At 49.4% G+C, this 25,293-nt stretch overlaps 1 protein-coding gene across 6 annotated transcripts in view; it reads right to left on the bottom strand.

Annotated features, from left to right (window-relative positions):
* Hth (Meis homeobox homothorax) overlaps positions 1–25,293 on the bottom strand; it is a 526,461-nt gene that overhangs the window by 439,110 nt on the left and 62,058 nt on the right. For all 6 annotated transcript variants that reach the window (XM_076782345.1, XM_076782344.1, XM_076782343.1 and 3 more), the window contains exons 5-6: positions 24,868–24,918; positions 15,691–15,882 (exon numbers count right to left, since the gene is read on the bottom strand). In XM_076782345.1, the coding sequence (XP_076638460.1) occupies positions 15,691–15,882; positions 24,868–24,918 (243 nt within the window). The remainder of the gene's footprint in view (positions 1–15,690; positions 15,883–24,867; positions 24,919–25,293) is intronic.

The raw sequence follows: 25,293 nt of genomic DNA, 5'->3' as shown, positions 1-25,293 counted from the left end.
ATGAATTCGAGAAGGCAGAGAGTTTAAGAAGAAGCAGATTATGAATCTGGCGAGGAATATTTCGAATAGAGCAATTAAGAAGGCGAAAGAAGACAAATTGGACGTCGATCGAGAGACGATTCTATTCGAGGCGAAACCGAGCACAAGGCTAAGGTCGCGATCGGCTGATCGACGAGGATTTCCTTTTGTACCACGGGCGTCGTAATGCAAATCGACAAGCGTCGACTGTCGAACGCCGCGTCGGCTGACACACGGGCGTCGCGACGCTGCCTGAACTCCACCCGTGAAATCAGGGTGCGCTGACGTGTTACAAGACAGCGCTACGCAGAGGGCAAACGTAGCAGTTAACACCAGGACGTCGTCGGGCTCTCGAGACACGCCGATTATTCCGGCGATCGACTCGCGAGGAATTCAATCGATTAAACGGGCACGATAAAACGAACCAAGGAAAAACGAACCCGAGCTTTAAAAGAAAACGAAGCGCGTTCTACGTCGATCACGAAACTTTGAATATTATTTATCTTCGAGTTTGGACTTGGAAACACAATGCTACCGATTATAGCATAACACAGATTTATTAACTTTTTAATCGTTGGTTCAGGTTGCAAACGAGAGTAAACTGTAAAAAGTGAGCACGTAGGTACAATTCAGGTACACTTCACGAGTCGTACGTTCTATTTTGCGATCGACGTCGTTATTTTGGAGATGCAAGTGGCAGAAGAATGAGATCGTTTTACGATTTTGCAATCTAGCCTGTTAGAGGATCTCGGTTTTCGAGATTCCCGGTTCCCTTTTTCAGGCCGAACGAATTCTGAAGCCCGCGCCGGGACCGGGTTAAATTTAGACCGGTGAGGTCGAAAAACGAACTCATCGTGACTCTCGAAGCCACTGGCAGTCACTCAGGGAACACGGTTACGGTTATCGTCGAGCGGGGAAAACATCAGACGGGATCGAGAATAATTTAGGGAAAACAGGATTCCCGAAATAGTCGATCCGTAAAACAACCGGCACTTTGCTTCTACGAACGGTCGCGCGAAGTGGCTGGAATAGGAGAATCTACGATCTATGGCACACGATTCGATGCTCGACTTCACCCTCGAGAGATTGGACGCTTACGTCGGGGGAGGGTGAAAATTATGTCTCGCGGAAAACTGGATATTCCAAACGATGTCTTCGATTCTGCGAAAGGAACTCTTCGATGGATATCATATCGAAATTTTAATAATACAAATGTAAAGCTAAGAAATATTTTTTGTTAAACAAAAATAAGGTCTTTTATATATATTTGCTGGCGTAAAATATCGAACCTACTTCTGAAGCAATAAGAGTTTGGTAGGAGAAGTTTTACCCAGAAAATAATTCGATGCACAGTTTCACCCCTAAGAAAATGGACACTTAACACATTAAGAAGGACAAGAACGAAGCCTTCGAGAGAACCGTAATCCATTAGCGGCACTCCCCAAAAGCTGACGAAGCCAAACGACATCCTGTCTTCGGTTTCGGGATTCCAAAAATACTGTTCCCGACATTAATGCAACGAATGTTTTGCTTCCATAAACTCCATTAGCTGCAAACAAACCTATCCATAGTTTTACCCTCGTCGCACGGAATAGAATTCAATAAATTCGAGTATCTTTAAATATTTTGGAGTATTTAACTAGTTCACTCAAGAAATTAATATCAGTGCTACTTGGGTGATCGAAATGACCTATCCATAATTTCTAATAAAAATTTACCATGATTTTCGAAACATTTATCTCCACTGTATTATACATTTCTTCGAGTATCTGTCGTTCCGATTTCTTTGGTAGAAATAAAGAAGTCGAACGTTCGCCTTCCCAAATTCTCAAACCTTTCGCGATCCGAGCGTCCATACCGGAACCTCGCGACAGTTTTGCGCGGGTGGATTCACCCCGAAGGACATATCCGGAGATCCGAAACACGAAAACGCTTCTCCTCGAGACCCGTGGACGGTGGTAACACGCGTGTTCGCACGTACACGGACTCCACCGATCCCCTAATGGGATTTATGCGATCGTGGATGCGCCGCCGCGGCGGTATTCGTCGGGCGTTAATTTCGCGACGCGCGGCGACGGTTCGATTAATCAGACCGCGGCCACGGAAAAACGTGAAACTCCGGAGGGGCGTCGGAGAACGTGACCAGGTGACTCGGGAAGGTGGCGGGTTTCGATTTGGCGTCAAGGTGTCGCAAAAAGGGGCGAAGAGAGAGAGAGGAGGAACGTAGCGGACGCGAAGCAAAGGAACGGAATGCGCTCGAAGAGCGTGAAACGGCTCGTAGCCAGCGGGAAGCATGTCAGAAAAATCGTCGAGGTGGCCGCCAACGGAATCTACGCCGCGCGCAAAAACCGCGCAGACGCGTTCGTGGAACACCGAACACGATTCTTTTGGAAGAAAAGCGCGCCGGACACCTCGCGACGTCCCCGCCTCTGCCCCCGACGCGGGGGCAATAACGATAAAGTCCCCGCGGCGGCGGATACGACACCGACGAATCCCAGCGTCCTCGACAGGCCGCTCACGTAGCCGCGTCGTTCTTTCGCGATCGTATATCTAACGCGAGTTGCGCAAAAATCGCCGGGCAAATAGTTTTCTTCGCACCTCTCTGCCCCATCCCCTCCACCACGGGTCGGATCTGCTCTCAGAGAACACGTTTCCGATGGGTTCGTGGATGTTCTTCCACGCGTAGGATTTGTGTCACCGTGAACGAGGAATGCAGGGGTCGATCGTGGAATATCGAACAAGGCGTACCTGGAGCCACCAGACTCCTGGCAACGAGCGAATTTTATTTACGATTCACGTGTACTGGGTTTATAGATTCATCTAAAACTGGTCCTGTTTTCGTAATTATGAACGTTGAAAAATACTAGAATAGAAGATACAATGTTTGACAGGGGTTAAATCTTTAGTCTCTAAGCTCGAACATGGGATTTTTGTAAATATGTGCTATCCATATAATAAAAAGAGTATCATCTATTAAAAATAGTGGAATGAAAGAACGTTGCCCTAGCCAAGCGCGACAGGACAGTGGGCGAGTCGAAGTTCGCGCCTCCGGTTTGTATTCAGGCTGCGCAAGGTAGGCTGCGCGCGGGGGGAAACCGACACGACCGAAGAACCGTGGTTTCACGGTTTCCGCGGGACGGTCGGAAGGCGGAGGAACATCGGACGGCGGCATCGTAGCAGTCGGAATGCATCCTCCGAGTCTGCTCGCGATTTCTTCTCTTTTTCGCGGGCCAACTCCCGGGGCCCGTCGGCGCGCGAGCAAACGCTCCTGGCTTCTCTTATTTGGCGGTCCGAACCGAACCGAGCTGGATCGAAGGACGAACGACACGAACGCGACCAGGACTGGAGGAGAGAATCGAGAGAGAGAGACGCGTCCGTGGAACCGAGGGATAAAAGGGAGAAAGGCTACTCTGACTCCCTCGTCTTCTTCTTCTTCTTCTTCCTTTCATGCGAGCCGGCCCGTTAATCCTCCACGGATCCCGGCAGGATCCCACGGAGATGCACCGAGGGAATTTGCATACAAGATCTTCTGGCATCTCCTCCCCCCACACCCCTCGTTGGCTCGGTCTGGTCGGTCCGCTGTCCCTCTTGGCCCTCTCGATCGGCACCGCGCGCCTCTCTCGTTTCTCGTCGCCATCGCGACTCGCTTGTGCCGCTATTCCCGCTTCGACTCTTTCGGCTTCACCTCCTTTCTCCTCCTACGTCCTCGGAGGCTCGTCCCTCCTGGTCACCGGGAGTCGCGGGGAGAACTTTGTTCGGCGGTCTGTCAGGGTACGGGGGCAGAAACCGATCCGCCGTGGAACAATGGAGAGGACTCGAATTCAAGGTCCGCGGCGACCTTGGCGATTGGAGGTGCCCGAGGGTCGGGGACCACGCTCGTTAGGGACAGGGACCATCTCCTGGACGATAGGAAGAATTATTGTCGTTCGGGGAAGCGCGAATAAATATGGCGATCTACACTGCTTGGAGAACGTCTCTAGCATCGATTTAAAAAAATTCTTCGATAGATATTTTCTCGATCTCCTTTGTACCCCGAGGATTACAATTCGACGCGTTGGAATTTAATTTAATCGATAATCAAAAGCGTTAGAGAACGACAATCTACGCGATTTCCCGTGTTTCTGGTCGTCCATCCACAGATTGCGTAACAGAATTACGATTTCGGTAGCCGACAAGGAGTCCGTCGTAGGGGTAGGGCAATTTTCCGGAAGCGGTGGCTGCAGAGCGAGCAGAGAGTCCGGTGGTAATCCCGTAGGAAAACTCATTCGATCCGATAACCCCGAAGAATTTGACGCGAGGGTAGCCCGTGGCCACCCTCTTGCTCCCCCACCCCGGAGTTAATCCGAGCCATATACGCGAGCGATTACCGTTAATTATATTTTCCTAGCGGGCTCTCACGAGCACGGCCGTGTGTTTGCGTTGTGTGTTCCTGCCACTCGTCCTGCGCGCTCGAGCACGTGGTGGGTTCACGCGGGTGTGGGTGCACGGTGCGTGCGTGCGTGTTCTCGCCCGACGGAGGGTTCGGGAGAGGGTGGTCTGGATACGAACGCCGTGGGAAGGGTGTGGACGAGAGCTCGAACGCCGAACGGATCGCCCTCCCTCGTCGCCGGCTCCTGTTCCTCCCTTAGCGTTAATACGTCGGGCGAAGGGCAGGATTAAATTGGCACCAATTACCAGCAAAACACCCTCCAACGCACTTTCTCCACTCCCCCTCCCACGCTTCTCTACGATGGGTTCACCCCCCCGACCCGCTAACGTCACGGCTCGCCCCTGTTGACGCCCGCTGTGCGTGGCATCCGCTCCACGACCACCCTCCAGAAAAGAAAGTCCACCCCCTCTAAGTGGCGCAACGATATTACATTATGAAAATATACATCCCCCAGCTGACGTGGCTGGTGGAGCGATGTAATTATCGGATGTCTTGCGTTTCGGTCGCTTTCAAGACCTCGAACCGTTACCAGCGGAGGATGTAGGATTCCAGATCCATTGTCGACAACCTATTTCGTTGGAAAATAGATCGATTTCAAAGAATGGCAAATTTATTTGGAATCCCCGTCGTTCCTCGATCTCAAACTATCTGTACCAGAATCAGAGAGATAAAATGCTACTCAGATGATCTATTGTTACAACCCGCAATATTAATAACACAACCTCGACAATTAATCCATTCGAAGTAGCAGTTTAAAGTAATAAAAATTTCAATAAGAAGTATGAAAGAGTTGGGGTACGAAGCACCTCGTCGTCGAATAATTATAGATCGTCGCGAGAGAAAGAAAGATCGTTGGAGCCGCGGAGAGTGTTCCATTGATACGTAGTCCCCGAAGCCACGTGTGCGCGAGTTCTCGCGGTAATTTTCCACGAGCAAAGGAGGATTACGCGCGTGGATCGCGTGATATGTCCTTTACCCGCCGCGCACGCACGCGTCGCGTAGAAGGCGCGGGTGACGGAGACGTCGACGCGTTGAGACAGAAGGAACGCGCGTTGGGCGACGGGGATCGACGACGGCCACGTCGACAACGTCGGGCGTCGTTTGCCCGCACGGAATGGGCGGTTCCGAGGCGAGGAATACCGCGTGCGGCAATTGGTCGAACGAAGTCGTTACACTTATCGCGTTGTTGCTTGCCGTGTACCTGAAACGCGCGCGCGTGCAAGGGCCACGCACCTTGAGACAACCAGAGTCGTGGGTGTGGGAACCGAACCTCTTGCTACCGGCGCCATTTACACAGCGGTTTTGCGGTTCCACGGCCCGTCGCGGGACCCACAATTCAACCACTTTTCTATCGATATCCACTGAACTTTACGCGAATCTAGAAATTGTACTTGCAACACCTGAAAAATTGGTTAACGCGTAAACTAGGCCACGGCAGTTTTCTGTGTCTATAGATGTCCTCGATGTTTATTCAAATTATGGAAACGTGGGATATTCGATGATTGATACGTACTTGTACATATGGTATTTAAAGTTACGAGTATCGGGGCTCTTCCATCGTAATTAGTTTTTGTATGTTCAAAGTCTATTCGTAATTGCAATCTAACCTACTTATGTAAAACTTGTTTCTTCTATAGAAATTTTCTCTATACAGGCACAACTAAGTTTCGTTGACGTGTTTTACTTGTACGCGAGGAGATTTAAAATTCTATTACTACTTTTTATTAGCGAATTAACTTGATCCCGATAGGAAGATCGAGACGTCGATGAATTGCCAACCGTCGGACGGCGGAAGGTTCCACGATAGAAAGCAAATGCTTCGACAAAAATTCTACCACGAACAAATTTTAAATGCACAGTGTAAAATATACACGAGGACCATTATAATATAATAATACATCCATGCATGTGCCAATCTACGTCAAATTATTTACCTTAACGACTCTCCGGAACCAAAATTCTATGACCAACATTCTGAATCGCGGAAGTAGCCCAACGGAGGGTACCGATCGAAACTAAGGGTGCAATTTAAAGCAAATACAACGGTTGCAAACCACTGGTTGCTCGGTTCTGGTTGCAGCAGAGTTATCGGAGCAGCACCAACACCGACACGCGCGGTGTTACGCTGGTCGCGGTATCGTGAAATCGGTGAACAGGTCCAATAAACAGTGTCCCCGAGAGCGAGGCTGTCCTGGCGGTATAATCGGCGCCTGTCTTCGCGATTATCGTCCAGGACGGGTGTGCCATGAGCGTCTTGTATCGCGTTACGACGCTACACGCGCGTAATGTCGTCCGTGGACCGTCGAGAGGGTAAGAGGAAGGGTACGCGCGACAGTGGGAAAAAGCCACGGGAATAAGAGCGGGAGAACCGAACGGAAGAGAACGAGAAAGCGGGATAAGGAGAGGACGATAATTTATTATGCTGTCAGTATGTCGCTCACAATGACCGCCTCCTCGATTTTAGTGACACGACGATTATCGTCGCGGCCGATCTCGGCCGATCATCGTTAGCATGAATAACGTGACAATGGTAATCCCTTTCGTGAAAGTGCTAACGGCCGTATATACGTGCCACGACGGCCAGATGTCGTCCGGAGAATGTAGAAGAGATCGTCGTCGCGAGGGACCCCGAAGAGTAGGAAGAAGATGAACAACGAAAGAGGGGGAGGCGCGAGGACGTTCACCACGAAACGACGAACCGGGGCTTCGACACGTGGCGCGTACGTACGAGCTTGTCATCCGATGGAAATGCTTCTAAAAATATTTACAGACGCCGCGCGGAACCATTGGCAAACGAAAAATAAAAAAAAGAAAATTAAAATAACGATAATGGTAATCCCGTCGGTTTTAGTTTGGCTCTTGGTAATCTGCTTTCGAATTTTGTTCCATTTTATTATCTATCGACGGATGTTTTGAATCATCGGGCAAAAGTTTAGTTGTTTCTGTGCCTCTGAAAGTATTACTTCCGGCAGGGGGGTTAAAATTTTTTCGAAACATCCTGTCCTCGAAACGTCTCGACGATTTCCAGCCGAAGAACGTGTTTTCTCGACGGTCCCCGGGGGCGTCGCAATATTCTCCAAGCAGTTTCCAAGGGTTGATCGCGGCCAAGGGAGGCCGACGTCGGATGCCAGACGCTGCTCGAACGGGGGTGGTTTACCGAGGGGGTGTGGGCGGCGGGAAGGAAAGTGGCCCCGTTACAAGTTTTACTGCAGTTTTGCGGCTCGGGACTGCGAGCGCGTAACGGCGGGCAATTGAATTTAAATATTCAATTATGCGATGTGTAAATGAAATAGAAGTCTTATGCAAATGGCTACACGCTGAGGGTTGTTGCAAATTTAAAGGGTTAAATATTTATTAGCAGAGGGTTAACCGAGATTTATGGCCGCGCCGCCGTCAGCTCTTCTGTTGATATTCCCTCACCGACGCGTCCAACGGGTGCCTTTGGGAATCGTTGGCTTCCAGACTCGTCCTGATGATCGATCCCATGGTCCTTAATTCGTCCTTGCCACGAATGAGCGCATATGATACTTCTTAACGTGAGAATCGATCGATCAACCCATTAAGTACCACTGCCCTGGTCGCAAGACGATCTTTCGCTAGACACTAAAACCTCTTTTCGCGTCGCGTGATTTTTAAACTCTTCGCAAAGCGAAACAATAAGCGTTAATTGCGCTTATTACTGACCGTAAATATCTTCAACATTTACTTCTAATCGAGTGTTGCTCATCGTGGTAAAATTTTACTTTTAAAATATCTGTAGAAGCTTATTTTACTGCTGTTTGTTGTTTTGCACTGTAAACAAACAATATTAGTCAATTTTTGTGAATGTCAATGTTCCGTTTATAGGAGACGTTATAGCTTAAAGAAAAATTACTTTTCCTGTTCGATGGGGCAGTTTTCGATTTTGGAAATAGATTGATCGCATACTTAATGGGTTAATTCCCGTGGCCAAGATTGACGCTGACGATCGCGACGAATCCTGCACCGAAACGCGATCGACGAATTTAATTAATCTGATCGCAATTACGAGCAATCGGTCCGCGTTATCTGCGAACGACGATGACGCTCCCTGATCGCCGTGTTAACGCTTTAATTAAAAAGGACACGAAGGTGTTTTGCATGCAGAGGGAAAGGAGGCTTGAGGTATCTGTCGTGTTTGGAGGTAAATAAAAATCGACTTTACTTACGCTCTCCTAAAGATCCCGATCTTAAAACCATTTTAATAGAAACTAAGAAACTTTAAAATTGTTTTAGTTAAGTAGAGCAGTACACAATGATATTACCGTAATAGTTTTCTCCCCAAAAATCTAAAATATCCAATTTTTAGAGTTCCAAACAAGACAGACTTCTAAAGGCTGCCATCTTTAACGGAAATCTTTCGTTCGTGACGTCGGTTCCGGTGGAAATTACCAGACAGTGTTTTTTTTTTGTTTTAACTCAACAAGGCTAACATTTATTTATAATGAAAATACGTTGATTGAGACAATAGTTTAAACAAGTATCATAATATATTATCGCTATGTACTGCTAGTCGTATACAATGTTCGGCTGAGTTTCTCTTCGTCGTCGTCGTTATCGTCTTTCTTTCTCCCAATCTTTCTTTTCAATCCGTGTCTCTCGCTTAAGCCTAGTAAAAGTTGTAATCGTAAACACACATACATGCACAATGTCCGTCGACGCGTACGAGAACTCGTCTCCCCTATAATCGTGCATCCCGGTTAATTGAAACAACGGGTGCGTTTCCGTTCGCTGGTGCGTCTGTATTTTCAGTGTGTATATACAGAGTATCTTCAAATTTGCAGTACAATCCAAACGTGAGGCGAATCTATGCCAAAAATAAGTTGAAAAAGTCCAATATTATTTTTTCGTGGGGAGTTCCATTTCCAAATAAATCAACGTTAAAGATTTTTGGTGCACGTCAAAGACTATGCTGGTAGATCAGTGCTTGCAAATAAATGGCACGTGATTTTTATATTAAAAGACTTTATTTCACTGTCCATCCTTAGTTATCTATTAGAGTAAATTGGAAGAGTAATGTAGACGCTAATAAATGAAATCACGAATGCATACACGCGCTCCAAAAATGTTTCACATCGATTTATTCGGAAAAGAAGCCTCGTACGAAAAATGTCATTCTACGTTTTCGACTTATTTTTTCACATATATTCACTCTTTTGCGATCGTATCACTTATTTCGAGACACCCTGTACGCGAATCAAATTCCCTCGAATAATGCGAGTTACTCGTCGTCAAATGTTAACAAACCGCAGAAACAATACGAAACAAAAACGTAACACTATCGAGAAAAAGAAACGCGACATTCTCAACAAATTCTCTCGCTCGGTTGGTTGGGCACGAGCGTCGATGAACGCCGAGGGCAAAATTTTATTCGAATCGTAGCTAACTAATAAAAACACGCAACCATTTTGCTCTTGTCAATTTATCTTGGATTCATTTTTAATTTCATTTAACCCCGTTTCGTTTGTTATTCGAAATTGTTATTTGGATAGAAATTTTGCCCTTTTCTGGCTACTCGTCGAGGCTACAAGCATACCAGGCGGAAAATAATAAACGTAGCTCACACGCGAGACGCAATCGAGCGAGTATTCTCGCGGAACGGTTCAACCACGGTCGCGAAATGATCGCGAGAAGAGATCCAAGATGGAAGGGCGGAACGTTTCGGGGGTTGAAAGAAAAATCAAACGTCCTGTACCCTTCCCTAAATGCACTCGTCAACTTGCAACCGTGGACGAAACGTGAGTTGTGCTGGGTATTCACTCAAGAATTTTTCTTTCAAAGAAAAGAGTAAGAATAAGATCAAAAATTAATCTTTGATATTTTTTAATTCTGTGCTCATCGAAGAGTCTGTGGAGGCCAAACACACAATGATCTTTAGTATAATAATTTCTGCAATTGTTGTTGCAAATTCTTATTCGAATTTGATGCTTGAAAATTTAAAAATCAAAAATGTATACGACTCGTGATACAGTAATTCGTTGTGTGTGTGTTTCCTAGGACTCCGGATGCCAACGATCGAGAGAAAAACTCTCGAGCGAATGCCCAGAGCGGTCAGATGCGATTCCTTTCGCGAAAGGGAAGTTCCCGATCGAATGGATCCGTATTTCGACCGACCGTTCGATTTCCTTTTCCGTTTCGAATCGCTCCTCGATTAGCGTTAATTAAGTACACAGTCTGGGCGCACGCGAGCGCCTGCTCTGCACCTCTATGGCACTATGTATTCACGTTAGTCTCCTCTCCTTCGTGTCGCGCGCGGAGGCGCTCGTCGCGCTCGAGAAGACGCTCCGCGATGCGTCCAGTCGAGCCGTTTTAAGCGTAATTGAAACCGAATTCTCGGACGGTCGAGCGTCTCTTAAGTACACCGGCTCGAGAACTCGATAGAACAGAAACAAACGTACGAAAAAAAAAAGAAGAAAATAGTAAGAAATATAGTGAAAATTGGAAGAACGTAACTCGTTCTCCGCAGGAACGGGTACACGCTTCCGTGAACGCATCGCGCGAATCTTCTAACGATTCCGCGCGATATGGAAGACGCAAAACAAGAACGAATTCAATCGCCATAAATTCAAATGTACAATACCCCTCCAAAGTTCGGAGCACCCTTCGATCGTCGATTATTATATCATCGGTACCGAAATAAAATCTTTTCATAAACCCCGCGCTCCGTTCAGCGAGAGTTTCAGTCTCTCGTTTTAGTATTTTATTTCATCCTATACAGAAGGAATTACTTGTTGATCAAGAATGCAATGACTGTTTAAAAGGACAGTAAATATTCTTTGAACCAGTATAAAAAGTTTGCCATTTATCGGTTGCTAACGAATGTCTGGTTGTTTTGACTTCAATGCTACTTTGCAGACAGATAGCAGCCTTTCATTATTGCGAAGAAGTTCACGGAAATAAGATTGTTTATGCGTGTGACTATGGCAAATGAAAAATAATCTACGGACCGATGACACATTATTTAGAATATTCGGTCGATGCATTCAATTTATAGCTAAATGCACTTTGAGAATTTTCTTTAATATAAAATAAAACTGAGGTACAAAAATTAATAAATGCCTCGAATGCAGCGTGGTTCATAACAGTTGACTTTCCAACCGAATAAAAATATCAAACGTATTAAGGATTCATAATGAACTAAATTCAAATATGATGCAAGTATTTATTGAAAATCGTACGTGAGTGATGCCTGATTAATATGCAAGATTTCTATTTCACTAATATGATTAATATTAATGGTCACGAGATAAAAATTTTAAAAAGAGTGTACTCAAGACCGATAAAAACTTCTGAATAAGGTCAAGGAATAAAATATTGCAAAACGAGTTTGAGTTCTCAGTATAAAATATCAATTCGTCACAACCCAATTTAATCAAAAAATGCGATTTCACTAAAAACGCTTTAAACGATCGTTTCCGTCGCAGACGTTCACTGTCTGGTCTCTCAGCGGCGTATCCAATAACGCTGCACAGTGACCCTCATGCGGGCCGCGGACAGTGAACGCGCAAGTATATTCCGTACCGCGTAAAACCACGGACCAAGTATAAACAAAAAGACATTTAAAGATCGAAAGGTGCTCCAACCTTTCGAGCAGCAACATACCACTCGCGCAGTGAACAAATTAACCAATACAAATGTACAATTCAACGATTAAAAATATTAAAAAAAAAAAATAAAAAAAAAATTTGAGAAATAGTACAAATTGAGCGTCGTGTTCGCGCATGTCCAAATATCGACGGTAGTACGAAACGCCGTGGAGAACATCTCGCGTGTTCCCCGGGGTTTCCATCGCGACTTCCGGTTCTCAGTTCCGTTGGGCCCGGGCTGACGACGCTCCATGTCGTTTCCCGGGGCCCGATGATCGCGGGTGGGGGTCAATCAAGCCGAGAGACCTTCCACGCAGGTCTCTCGACCCTAGGTTCGGCACTCGTAACTAGGGTTCCGACCGACCGGTGCCGAAGCCCACCTTCCGACCTCCGTACACACCCTTGTTGCTTATCGTTCTCTCTCTTTTCGTTCAATATCTCTGATTGCGATCTGGCGCGGCGTATCTCACGAACGGAGATCTCCTCCCGGTGCCCTGCGCCCTTCACCCTGTTTCCGTGTTACGTACCTGTCGTGTGGGGGCCGACATTTGTTCTCCCCGTGGACCTTGTGTGATATATACTTGTTTCTTTCTCTCGCACTCTCGCGGGTAAATGTATCTTGCACGGTCCACGCGAGGCGTGTTGGTGAACCGTGCGTGTGTAGCCCACGGAACACCGGCGAACGCTCGCGTGTGCCCGCGCGTAAAAGTCTCCGTGTACTGCTATGATTCATGACGACTGTGTCTCGTGTATTTGCGTGTGTGCAGACGTGTATATATGTATCTCTCTTTTTCTCTGTGTATACGTGTGTGTATAGCTTTTTCAACGTGTGCGTGTTTGTGTAGGAAATGCTAATTCCAGGGTCAAGGAGCTCGCCTTAGAGGCTCGAGCTTCAGCGGGGCACCAGCTGGGGGGCTTTCTCCGTTCATCCGTTCTGTTCCTGGCGCATGGTCGCGCAGGTTTCATCGTTTCGGCTGAACACAAGGGTTATTAAGTACGGGGATTGGGGGTGGACCTCGCGCGCCCTGCCGGTCAGGACTTGTACCTCACACAACTCCCTAGTTACGAGTACCGAGACCTAGTGTGGCGATGATCGTGATTTTCGATCGCGTACGACCCGTGGGCGTCTCGCTCTCTCGGCGTTTTATCGCGCGTGTCGAGGGGGGGTTGGCTTGTCCGTGCTGCCTCCGTCGATCGAATCTCGTTCTCGCGGATCACCCTGCTCAAGATACGCCCCGTGGAAGGCCGATCGGGTCGATCGTCGGTACTCGAAAGTCGTCGGATATGGTTAAAAGCATCGGTTCCTCTGAGCGTAAATCTCGAGATCCGCGACGATCCACGGCGTATTCTGAGCAGGATGAGACGTCGTCGATCTATAAACCGGTCCCTTCGTGTCCTTTTTATCAGCGTTCCCCGGTTAAACACTAGTCGAAGCTACTAATAAGTTAGAAACTATACGTCTATCTCCGCTACGGTTTCTCTCGATTCATTCTCACGTTTAAATTTTTTTTTTCTCTTCCTTCTTCGCTGCCGTTCGTTCCCTCTAACGCACTCACTCATGCACGCGCGCGATTCTTAAATTAATCCGAACCGTTCCGTTTAAAAATAGACACAAAATTCATCTTGTCACGCTTATAAGCCTTAATCCTATTACGTATATCCTGATCACGGTTAATATTTCGTTTAGCAATTAATCGTATCGCCTTCTAAACGGCGCTCAGAAGACAGACGTCGCGTCAACGGTGTCACGAAACGCGCCATCGTCGATGTTGTCGCGCGGAAAGTAAAAAAATTCACCGCGATTACCGATCGCTCGACGATCGTCAGATGACTGCGGAAGAAGATGCTGGGCCGAGACGACCCTCTGTCATCGAGAACCTAAAACCCTCCATGAGAACTGGTCGGATTCCCTGAAGGATGGACCAACAAAAGCTTCTGAAGAAACGTCGAGTCGCGCGAACCGAAAGAATCTTTCGAAAACTCTCTAAATTGACGCGCGTCTTTCGCTCGATGCTAGGTGTCCATCCAGATGATTCTACTCCGAACGATTCCTCTCGAGAATAGAGCTATAGACGCAACAATTTTTCAACGATAATTGCACAGTCTGTTATCACGAAGGGATATAGCTCAGCAAGCTAAACAATATTGTTTAAATATTGTTTAAAATAGGTAACGTTTTAGATGATTTTGCTCAATTTGCTGAGCTATACTTAAGTATGTTGGATGGCAGTACGGCGTTCTCTGTTCTCTGCACAATTATCGCGGTATCCCGAGGTACGATCGTTGCGTCTGGGGCACCTGTTACTCTCGACGGTTTTCCGGTCAGGAGCAAAATGATCGACTGGACGCCTAGCGTAACGATACTATGGCCCACCGTGTCGCCCTGCCGCTAAAGCCGCGCCCTTCTAATGCCCGGTTTGCCCGCGAAACCGCGCGCTGTGCCACGCCGCGAGAGACCTTGAAGGAAACAGTAGGAAAGGGTGAGGCGCGCGCGTTCATCACCACGTGGCGACTCACGTGTCCCCGCGACGCTCGACCAGAGGGGAAGAACCGAGCGACGACGCCGGGACGCGCGGAATCGATCGCGCGCGGCCGCGACGTTCCTCCGGAGGACACCTCTCGGAGATCGGTTCCCGACGACTTAACAGAGAAGCGAAGAAACAAAGAGGAGCAAGACAATACAGAAACAAAAAAAAAAGATCGTGAATGAACTCGTTAAAGCCAGCCAAGTGCCAAACAAAGTAACGCTCCGTACGTGACACTCGTGAGCGACGTACTGAAAGTATCCGACAAGTAGCGCCAGTCCAACAAATACGCGTCGATCGACGCTCGTGACCCACGACCTGTTCCCGCGAGAAATCGGCGAGAACGGCCAAGCAGTGCTCCGAGGATCGAGCGGCCCACCTGGGTGCACGTATCCTCGACTCTCCGTGGACCTCTCGCGAGGAACGCGAGAGGGCGCCTTGCGCGTCCGCGACTCTCCCCGCTGGTCAGTCGCGATCGAACCATCGCGACGCGCGGCTCACGATCAACCCCTTTCGTTTCAGGAACGCGACGCAGAAGACGCGGAGAACGAGAAGAGGAGAGACCGGCCAGCGACGCGGGGAGAACGCGTCGTATGATCGCACGAGCATAAAGTAGCAGATAGAAGAAGGTGAAAGGGGAGATAAGAAGAGAAAAGGTCTGGCGGTATCGGCACGGAAGTCGCGTCTATTACGAGCACGGATAAACGGCCGAGCTGATGCTGTGGTAGGCGGCGAGGGCGGCGTGCGCGTGCGCTGGGGGCGCGGATGCGGCTGCGTGCGGCGAGGTGGCCATCGCGGATGCCGCCGCGGCTGCCATCATCATCTGTTGGTGCGTACGCTTTAGGGAGTTGGGAGTTGTGGCGGCGCTACTTGGGGTAATAGCAGTAGTAGTGGTGGTGTTCGACTGCGGCGCAGGGTGGTGGTTTTGGCTTTGGTTTTGGCTCAGTTGCAAGGGGGTGGTAGTGGCGGTACTGCCGATACCGGCGTGATTATTATTATTATTGTTATTATTATTCTGGCTCTGGTGGTGATGGTGGTGGTGATGGTGATGGTGGTGGTGGGGGGTGATCGCGTCGTGCGGATAGTAAGACGTTGACGATGGTGAGGTACTCACGACGTCCGGCGTGCTGGCTCCGTCCGTGTGGCTGGTGCTGTCGGCGGTGCTCCTTGGTCCGCCACCGTCCAGACCGTTACCAATCTCCGGGGGTTTCGAGCTCTCCCTGTCGTCGATCACCAGGTCGATCGGCATCTTGCCCTTCAGGCAGCTGATGTACCGGTGGCAGAAGTTGTCGCACAGCTCGTGCACCTGCGAACGCAAAACGTCTCGATTAATATGCATCGTTTACTACTTTAGACTATACGTGTACAAATAGACCCCCAAAATAGCAAATCAGGCGTACAACCGAGACGCAACCTAGTTCGAATAGGGTATCCTGGCTAACAACGATCGTTGGACAATTCAGGATCGTTGGCTGTAAACCGTTCACCCGGTATTTTCACCTCGAGCCGAAGGTACCAAAAGATCCGGCCGATACGGACGCTGGTATCGATACACAAAGATGGAGGAGAGGCCGTCGAGGAGTTCGTTGCATCTCGAGGCCGTGGAAACGGCTCCGCCGGGGCGAGAGAGACAGAGATAGGAGGTCTGACCGGTGTCCAGTCGACCAGAATGTTATGTATGCAAATGAGGTCTGACAGGCCTATAGGATACCCGGTCCTCCGCCGTCCTCCTCACGGTTCTTCCTCCTCCCGCTCTCCCCTGACCCACTCCCCGGCCGTCGAGCCGACTCGCCGCGGACCCGGCCTGGCCTGGCCGCTTGATTCGGTTTAGAAAAAATGTATTATATAAGCAAAAGCAAATAAAAACGGTTATCTTGTTATATGTAAATCGACGGGGAGAGACGAGACCTCGGCGCATTACGAGGCGGCGCGTCTTCTCTCGTTGCGAGCGCGTACGCGGTTTCTTCCCTGTTCTCTCGTCGGGCTTCCTCGGCCTCTCTCTTGCCTCTTCTCTATCCACCTAGCGGATACTTACGGCCGTCTTCTTATTAGGCATTTATATGTAATAGAGAAGACGGCCATCTTTGCCGTAGGCGGCACCGTCCAATGGTGGAAGGCCAACACCGACCCGTAGACAATGCACGCGTTTATCATGCGTTAAGCGTATGCGAGAGGAAGGCTCGTTGATCGAACGCGAGCCCGATGCACGGACCGATCCTCTTTCGAGACGATCGCCGCCGCGCGACGTTCGACCGGCTCCGTGCATACGATATTTCACGATACCCTTTTCCCAACTCGATCCGTTTGCTTCTCGCCAGAGCTGTCGCCCCTACACCCTTCTTGCTCTTTCGGCGACACCGGTTTGGGATCGATACTCTTGGACCACAACTCTGCTCAAACCTACTCAACATGGCTGACGATAGGGAATTTCTTTGTCCTTGTATAGTAGTCTCTTCCATAAAGAAAGAGCAAACTATTCGAAGATAGCAAGTAGGAACCGTGTCGACCAACCTCTGATCCCTCCCAACATTAAAAAATGGCCGCTATCCACAAAAGATCTATCCGCAAGACCAACCATCTAGCCTGTACGTTCTGCCCCTCGAGAAGACTCGTTGATCGAATGCAACCGATCCTCTTTCTAGCCGATCGCCGCTTCGTGCATACGATATTTTACGATACCCCCTTTCCACTCGTCGTGCGCTCGTCTCATGGGAAAATCGCGTTCCCGGAGGCGACTGACAAAGACTGATATCGGGTCAGCTTCGGTTCTCATGCCAACCTCGGCCAAGGTTCGCCAGAATTTTCTCCGAAGTACCAACACGGTAACACAATGCCTCCACGAGATGACTAGACTCTCTTTAACGCGGGGACCAAAGGGCGGCGAGAGGGGGCGGAGGGCCTCGAAGGACAGCAGCTATAATGCCGGACTGGTTAGAATTTGATCCGCCGGGAGTCGAGTCGAACCGGCCGACAATGCTCACCGAAGAAAAGAAACGAGGCCCGTCGTTCCTTCTCTCTTCTTCTCTCCTCCCCGGCTGAATCGCCGAAAGGACCACGCAGAATGTTCACCTACACCGACGCCCGGGGCCCCCTGCGCGCGGGAACACGGATATCGAGCCATTTTTTAGCGCGCGCCTATCGCACGAATAAAGAGGGATCGCCGTTCCCAGAAATAACGAGTTATTGGTTTGGAAAAAAAATTGCTCGACGTTTTCCAAGCTCTGCTTGCTTGGTACTCGCAAGGGATATAACGATCTCGTAAAAACTGCGTGGTGCCAAGACGGTAGCATCGTAGACCGCAGGGTACCATCGAGATCTCTTCTCGAGTAAACTGTTATCACGTAAGAAAGAGACTACTTAAAGGAAGAGCGCAGGAGACGATACTTCCACGTTCTCGCGAATGCATAGTACACTTCCGGTAGTACGTCCCGCGAATCGGTGAACCGCCAACGCGAGGAGAGCTGTTTAAAGAATCGACATCGATACACGGTCCCTGAAGCTCCCGTAGAACACGATACGCCGCGGAGTTTTTGCCAACTATCGCGGCCCTTTGAATCGCGTCACCCTACACCGCAGACGATGATCTCGACCGGGTTGACACAGGATCCAACGAGTTCCCCAACGACACCGAGCACTCGACTCCAGCCGGAGTAGTCCATCTCGTTCGAGTTCTCGCGACGAGCAAAAGGTACGCGGCGATCTCCATCCGGAGCTTCCCCGGATGCATCGGGAGAGTCTAGGACACGCGATACGCGAGGACTCGAGAGTAAAGGCGAGCAAAACGAACGCGAGATTACGGATCGGGCCCTGGTAATCGAACACCGCGCGAAAATGTTCGCCAAAAGTAGTCGGAGAGGTGTGGTGGTCCAGGTTCCGTTCTCCGGCCGGGGAAAAAACGAGGACGAGCCTCGTCGACGAAAGATGCTCTTCCTCCGCTCTTTCGGATCATGTCCTGGTCGCACGGCCTCACGGTTGACATTGTATACCTTGGTCCTAGAGTCAAGGATACGCTAGGTGGAACGCAACGCACTTGATTGGTATCTAATTCATCCGGGACCACCGTCTCGGATTTTCTGATACGGGGAACGCGCTGCCAGCACGGGGGGACGAGGGGAAAGCTTTGTGGGGGCACGGAAAATATCGAGTGTCTCAAAGGATCGCCGTTTCCAGCGGGATCGTGGCTCGCCTTCTCCTTGGCGCAGCCTTTCTCAAAGCGGGAACACCGCGACCCACTCACGTGTGGGTTTCTTGGCGGAATTGCGTCCCAACCGGTGAGACTGGGCCCTTTCTTCACTTCTTGGGCCAGTGGAAATTGTAAAATAGTTTTGCGTACGTTGCAAGTAGTTTGGTGAAGAAATAATATTTCGTCTATGAAGCTTTTTGCGCCGATAATTTACTTTACATTAATATTATTGAAAAACTGATATATTCCCGGTCATTTACAACATTTGCAGGAGTATCAGGTTAACCAGGTTTTCTGGAGAAAGATTGAGAAACACTGGTCAGGCGGAGGAGAAAGCCCCGCTATCAGCGGAATTATCCACGCGAGTATTTAATTTCCACGAGCGAGGCGGACGTAAATTTTCTCGAACGGTCCCGAAATAAAAGCATCGAGGATCGCCGCGCGATGGGGTATCGCTTTCATTACGTCCCCGCGAACGCTTCTCGTGTTCCCGCGGGGTACATGCGACACCAGAGGCAACGCCATTACCGGAAGGTGGGCTCCGGCTGTGTACAAGCGCCAGAAGAAACTCAATGGCTGTGCGACACCGGCGACGCTGTCGCCTGTAACTCGAGATTATTCCCATTTTATGGCCGATTTAACAAGCTCCGCGGACGGGGGTGTCGGTTTGTACGCGCGCGGAGAAGAGAAATTGTCGCCGGGATTTCACCAAGTGCCCCGTTCGGAACTATCCTCGCAAACCCGTTCCATCGCAGACACTGTTGTTCCTCTACTCGAAACGGGGGTAAGGCAATGCCCGCTTTCAAGTGACAATTAGCGTGAACATACTATCTGTACCGATTTATCTCTATCTTGGAGAAAAAATAGCAACTCACCCCGCTTTCAAGCAACACTTTCTACCCCGGATTCATGCAATAGAATTATCCCCACCACTGTTTACGTCGACACGATGCAATTAATCGCTATAAGCCTGAACAAAATGCGCGACCCACGCCAGTATTGAACGAACGATCCCGATTTTGTCACTTGAAAGCGGGCAGCGTGGTAAATTTCGATTTCTTCGATACCGAAAGGAGCTCCGGTTGACTGTGCACGGGGAAGCTCGTCGAGAACGGCCGCGGGGCCACGCTGGAAACGAGTTCTCGAATTCAAAGACTTCTTAAACGGCCCCCGTTGTCCCGTCTTCCTTTCTCCGCCGCCTTTCTCCTCCCCCTCGATCGAGGGGAGGTTCCGCACGAGGCGACATTATACCACCGCCAGAGGTCCCCTTTCATTCCGGCCCCGAAATTACTCGAGAATTTACGTAAACGAAGGAACGAGCGAGCAAGTGTCTCTCCTCCCCCTGCGGCCTGCCCTCCTTGCACCGCGCCTTCCTCCCTCTGTTGACGGGCTCTCGGAAAGGCAAACGGCGAAGAATGGAACGGATCCGGGGTACGTACGAACCGAGGAGAGAAAAAAAGGAGCGCGGAGCGAACCCCATTTACGGCACAATGGGCTCCTTTGAAGCCGAAGGTAATGAAGGTTTCGGGGTGTCTGTCTCGGTTCCTCTCCCGTGGCCTGATTCACAACCTGACCACCCCTTACGGCACGCACAGGATACCCATATACCGGGTGTGTACGTACAAACGATTTCTCGTTTCCTTCCCTCTCCCGAACGCCCGATGACATCTTGCCTCTGGCGACCCCAGACGCTTGCCACGGGAGCTGAAGCTGTACCTGGAGCTCCTTCTTAACCTTTCGAGGGTCATCGGGTTTGGGGATTCCAACTAGATTCCTGCAGACTGCGATACAATGAATCCAAAAGAGAACGAGTTACTCGGAACGAAGAGAAATTCTACTCAAAAATGGCTGACGCTTGCAAATCATTGCTTTGAAGGATTGTAATTAGAGAATCTTGGGGGTTGCAATGCAACGAATCTTAATTACGAAGGTAGCAAGTGGGGCTAGTTTCAAGTAGAATGTGTCAATGGAGTACAATCTTGATTCTGAAGTATCGAATGACAATTCTGAAGAGCTGAGACAAGCAAGAGCGTTGACAAAGTATCAAAACCTTGGGTTAACCGGGTCGATGGCTCCCTTCGGTGGGTCTAGCGTTGAAAAATGGCTACTGCTCCGCGAAAGACCCACGAACGATCAACCCTACCCGGATGTCCTGCCTCTCAAAGACGTATGCAAAACCGAGGTCCGCCAAACGACAGGGAGGAAGCACGCGGATGTCCCTAGCAGAGACGGCTAGGTATAAGTTAGAACCAGTTCCCGGAGGCTCGGAGGGGGAGGGTTTGTCCGCGTGTTGCGCCGGTATGAATCCCGTTGGTATGCACTGTGCGCCATAATACCCCATAAGAAATTTACCGCTCTCTAACCGGTGATGGCGTGTACACGTTGCCACGAGTGCAGGTCGAAAGGAGAGAGAGAAGGAGCGAGAGGAAGAGAGAGAGAGGAAGGTAGGAGCAAGAGACAAAGATGCCAAGGTACGCTGCAACTCAGAAAAGACCGACGTGGAACGAGAAACGGACGGAGCAAAGGTGGGGGTACGGGGGCCTGAGGACGGCAGAAGGTAAACGAAAAGAGAGAAAGAGACGAAAGGCCCTTCCTTCCGCGCACCGGGCCCCTGCAAAACGTAATTATGCTAATACGCGATTGGCTCGAAAATGTTAAATGCACGAAGCGCAGCACCGCGGGCTACCATGCCTCTCCCCCCATTGGTCCTTCTCTGTCCCTCTTTATGCGTTCCTCCTTCTCTTCCGCCGTTGCCCTCTGCCTCCGATCATCACGCCATCTCTCTCCATCGCCGCTCCGAGTGCAGATATTTATGGAATCTTCTTCATCGCGCGTTCGCTGCATTCCGCTTTGCTCGCTCGCGTCTTGTCTCGTCTCGGCTCGGCTCCGTCTCCGGGGGCCCCAGGGACCGGGGAACGTTTCAATCTTCATTACCGTCGATGCCAGCGCGGCTCACGCCGTGCCAAATTGCGGCCAGGTTTTGTCGCGGCTTTTCGAGAACCTTCGATATCGCGGTGACGATCTCGCCGAAATAAATCGACCGCGGAATCGGACGATCGGCGGCCCACGGAGGGAAAAACGATCGTACGCCGGGTGGATCTCGATCCTAACGCCACGCCATCGAGCTCGCTACGCCCACTCGAAGCTATTTTTCGCAGCCAAAGCTCCTAAAAATGTAAAAAATCCTAATTCCGAATCGAACGGTTACTAGTAGAAGATCCCAACGTTATTCTAATTGAAGGGTGCAGATAGAAAATAGCTACGGGGCGAAAGCAAGAAGACTCGAAGCGATTAAGAGAATCCCTTCAGCGAAAATTGCAAGACGGTGAGTCCTCGTTCCGAAGATTGCGAGGCGATAAATCCCAATTTTAAAGGTTGCAAGGCGATGAATCCCAATTTTGAAGTAGATGGTTAAAATAGGGCGGATTTGGATTCTAGAAGTTGCAAGTAGAACTAATTCCAAATAGGAAATTAGAATGGTGTGAAGTGAGAAAGTTCCGAATGGAAGATTGCTACGAACTAAAACCTAATTTTGAGGGTTGCACAGCGACGAGTCCCAATTGCAACCGAACATTCTAAGTAGAAGTTCTAATTCTGGAGGTTGCAACGAAACGAAGGTAACGAAGATTCTAAGCGAAGGATTGGGATTGAGTGAATTCCAATACCGAAGATTGGAGGACAGTGAATTCTAATTTTGAAGATTGCAATTCTGAATTAGAGTTAGATGCTTCAATTTCGTTGGGCATCCAGCTGGTATCAGCGTTTAACGTGCATCAATGTCGCCTGACAGCGATAAGGACGGCAAAAGTCGATCGAGTTCACTCGCTACTTTATGTTTACTTTAATGTCCACGTGTGCCAAAGTGACTTCGACGTTGGTAATCTGTTTCCCTTTGCCAATTTCCTCTCGCTATATTATTCATGCACCGCAAATAACGGTAGAGTTTCTCGTCGTTTAGACGAGTGTACGGCTGTATTTGCTATCGTCAGAGATTACGTCACTCTCCAAGGTGTCGTTTTTCCGATCGAATAAACTTTGACGTATCTCCCCATCCTTCCCGCCCACGATGGAACGACCGTCATCGATCGTACGAATCTTTCATTTCCGAGACATTATTTCACTGTCGTATAACGCGATGAATAGAGAACTCGATAAAACAAAATCTCTGCGAGGCTCGTCGGGGAAACGAAATTGATTTAGTTACGAGAGTTTACGTAACTCTCTTTAAACTTGAACAGTAAGGAGGAGTAAAAGTTGTCGTTGCAACGGTTCGTCTGACAAATTGAAAGGGCCCGTTCGCGTGGGAAGCGACGACGAGACGTTAAAAACGTCGCTCGATAAGGGGTGCACGACGATCCCGAGCAGGTAAGTCGAAAAACAGGGCCTTTATAATAATGTAGTCAGTTACATTATTATAAAGACCCCGGAGGGGGTCGAACGAGGAAAATTGCTATAAAATTGCAGGATCGAGGAGGCGATCGAGACGGGCCCCTGCAAGAGGTAGCTGGCGAGGGGCAGCGTCTCCCCGAGCCAATGGCTGCCGCCGCGTCAGCTGCCATTTCGATGGAAATGCGATGGATGTCCGCTATTTCGTATGATAAAATATCGCCGCAAAAACCAGGCCCGCCCCGGTATTCTGCGGCCGCGCAAAGAGACCCTCGAAAACTCACGATGCCCTCCACTTTACTTGTCGAACGGTTATCAATCGTTAGCCAACGGGAAAAACGGCCCCCGAAACCAGTGGCCCTTCTAATGCAATATTTATCCGTCGTGCTCCTGAAATACCCGCGAGAACGCGCGCCGAATACCAAACCGGGAACCGGTGGTCTTCAATTAATCCCGACTCCTGTTCGATTAAACCGCGAAACGGAACAAGTGCATTCGTTTAGAGGTTCTTCGACGCGTAGGGTAGATCGGGGTTCAAAGGTCATCCGTGGCGGGTCATATTTTTATCGATGATACATCTATTGATATAATTACTTAATATTGACACGGAAATATTTATCTACAAATACCTTTGCGAAGGCTAGGATTGGATACCCCGAGGGCAGGTATTTTTAATATCAGAAAACTTTGTTATCTTTTCTAAAGGAACGACTAGAGTTTCTCAAGAATGCGAGTTTCAGATCGTCGGGGCGTAGGGAGGAAAAGTAGGGAAAAATAGCGATCCCAGGCCGGGTAGAAATGGCCGATCCCGTGCTGGCAACTTCGAGGCAACGTGTCTGTCCGCCTGGCCGGCCATTGGACAGCTAAATGACGCCACTTACGCTAGAACTCGACTCGAGTCGGACGCCAAGGTATACCATAGACGACGACAACGGCGACGGGTGGTGCCGAGCTTTCACTACAATTACGGAAAATTGCACTCCGGCTCGTAACAGTTGTTTTTCAAGCGTTACGGACGGCTTATCTACCGCGACGACGGTAATCCCCAACAATTGGAGCGAACGCGAGAATATGCCACTCGCTGACACTCGGTGCACGAGAGGTAAACGTTGAAAGTCGACGATCAAAGGCGGTAATGGATCGTCCGCGTCTACGCGGAGACGGGAAACATTCTTGTCCGTGTACGAGAAAACATGAAGTTGCGACGGTACGTCGAAAAATAAATTTTTAAATATTCTACCACTCCGGGACTGTTGATTTTTAATCGTAATTGCTCGAATTCGCAAATTCGAATTAACTTGTTACCGGGTGTAATCGATGGAATCCTCCGGATCGGTTCTCCTCGACGCTTTCTCGAAACCACTGGGTACTTCAGTTTTGCATATATATCATAAATCCAATCATCGATACGGACAACCGATCGATAACGTAATAACGAAGCGGACTCTTTTTGCATGCCTCCGTACAGGTGTATCATAAATAATTCCTCAAATTTACCCGGCGTAACGTGTCTCTATTGCGCTTATTTTATTCCCGGCACGATATTAGAATAATTTCGCCTCGTAGTCGCGGGCGATGATTAATTCATGAGGCAATCAAACGATCCCAGAATAACACGGTTAACTTATTAATGAACTCGACATTCATGGTCGGACGCGGAATCGCCGGATCGATTTACGTAGCTCGAGGATGAAACGGCCAGGAATCGTGAAAGTTACTCACCTTTTCGAGCTCGAGGAGGTGAAACCGGAGGACCTGGATCGCCTGGACCATCTGAAACGAGAAAAAGAAATCGAATGAAATTCGTTCGGCAGGACGGACGCACAAACGGGGAACGAAGGGACGGTGGGGGAGGCGGGAGGAACACGAAGGCGGACAACGGACAGCGGACGCTGTTGCATCGTCGGCAAGGACAACGACGATCCCCCCGCGACGAGGATTCGACGACGTATCGGACCCAGCCGCCATTTGTTTCTTCGAAAAGCTGCTCGGCTCGCTCCGCGGGGATTAACGGGAATTAATTATTATTGCATCTGCATCCCGCTAATTGCGTCCACGAGTGGATCAATGTACCGGTTCAACGACCGCCAGACATCGGTTCGAACGTTTCGAGGAAGCGTTCGTAAATTGGGACACCGCGGTGATTGT

The sequence above is a fragment of the Colletes latitarsis genome, chromosome 14 (genome assembly GCF_051014445.1).
Source record: "Colletes latitarsis isolate SP2378_abdomen chromosome 14, iyColLati1, whole genome shotgun sequence".
Classification (NCBI taxonomy): Eukaryota; Metazoa; Arthropoda; class Insecta; order Hymenoptera; family Colletidae; genus Colletes; species Colletes latitarsis.
Note: the sequence above shows the minus strand (reverse complement) of the source record. Positions and strands in the feature narration are given on the sequence as shown.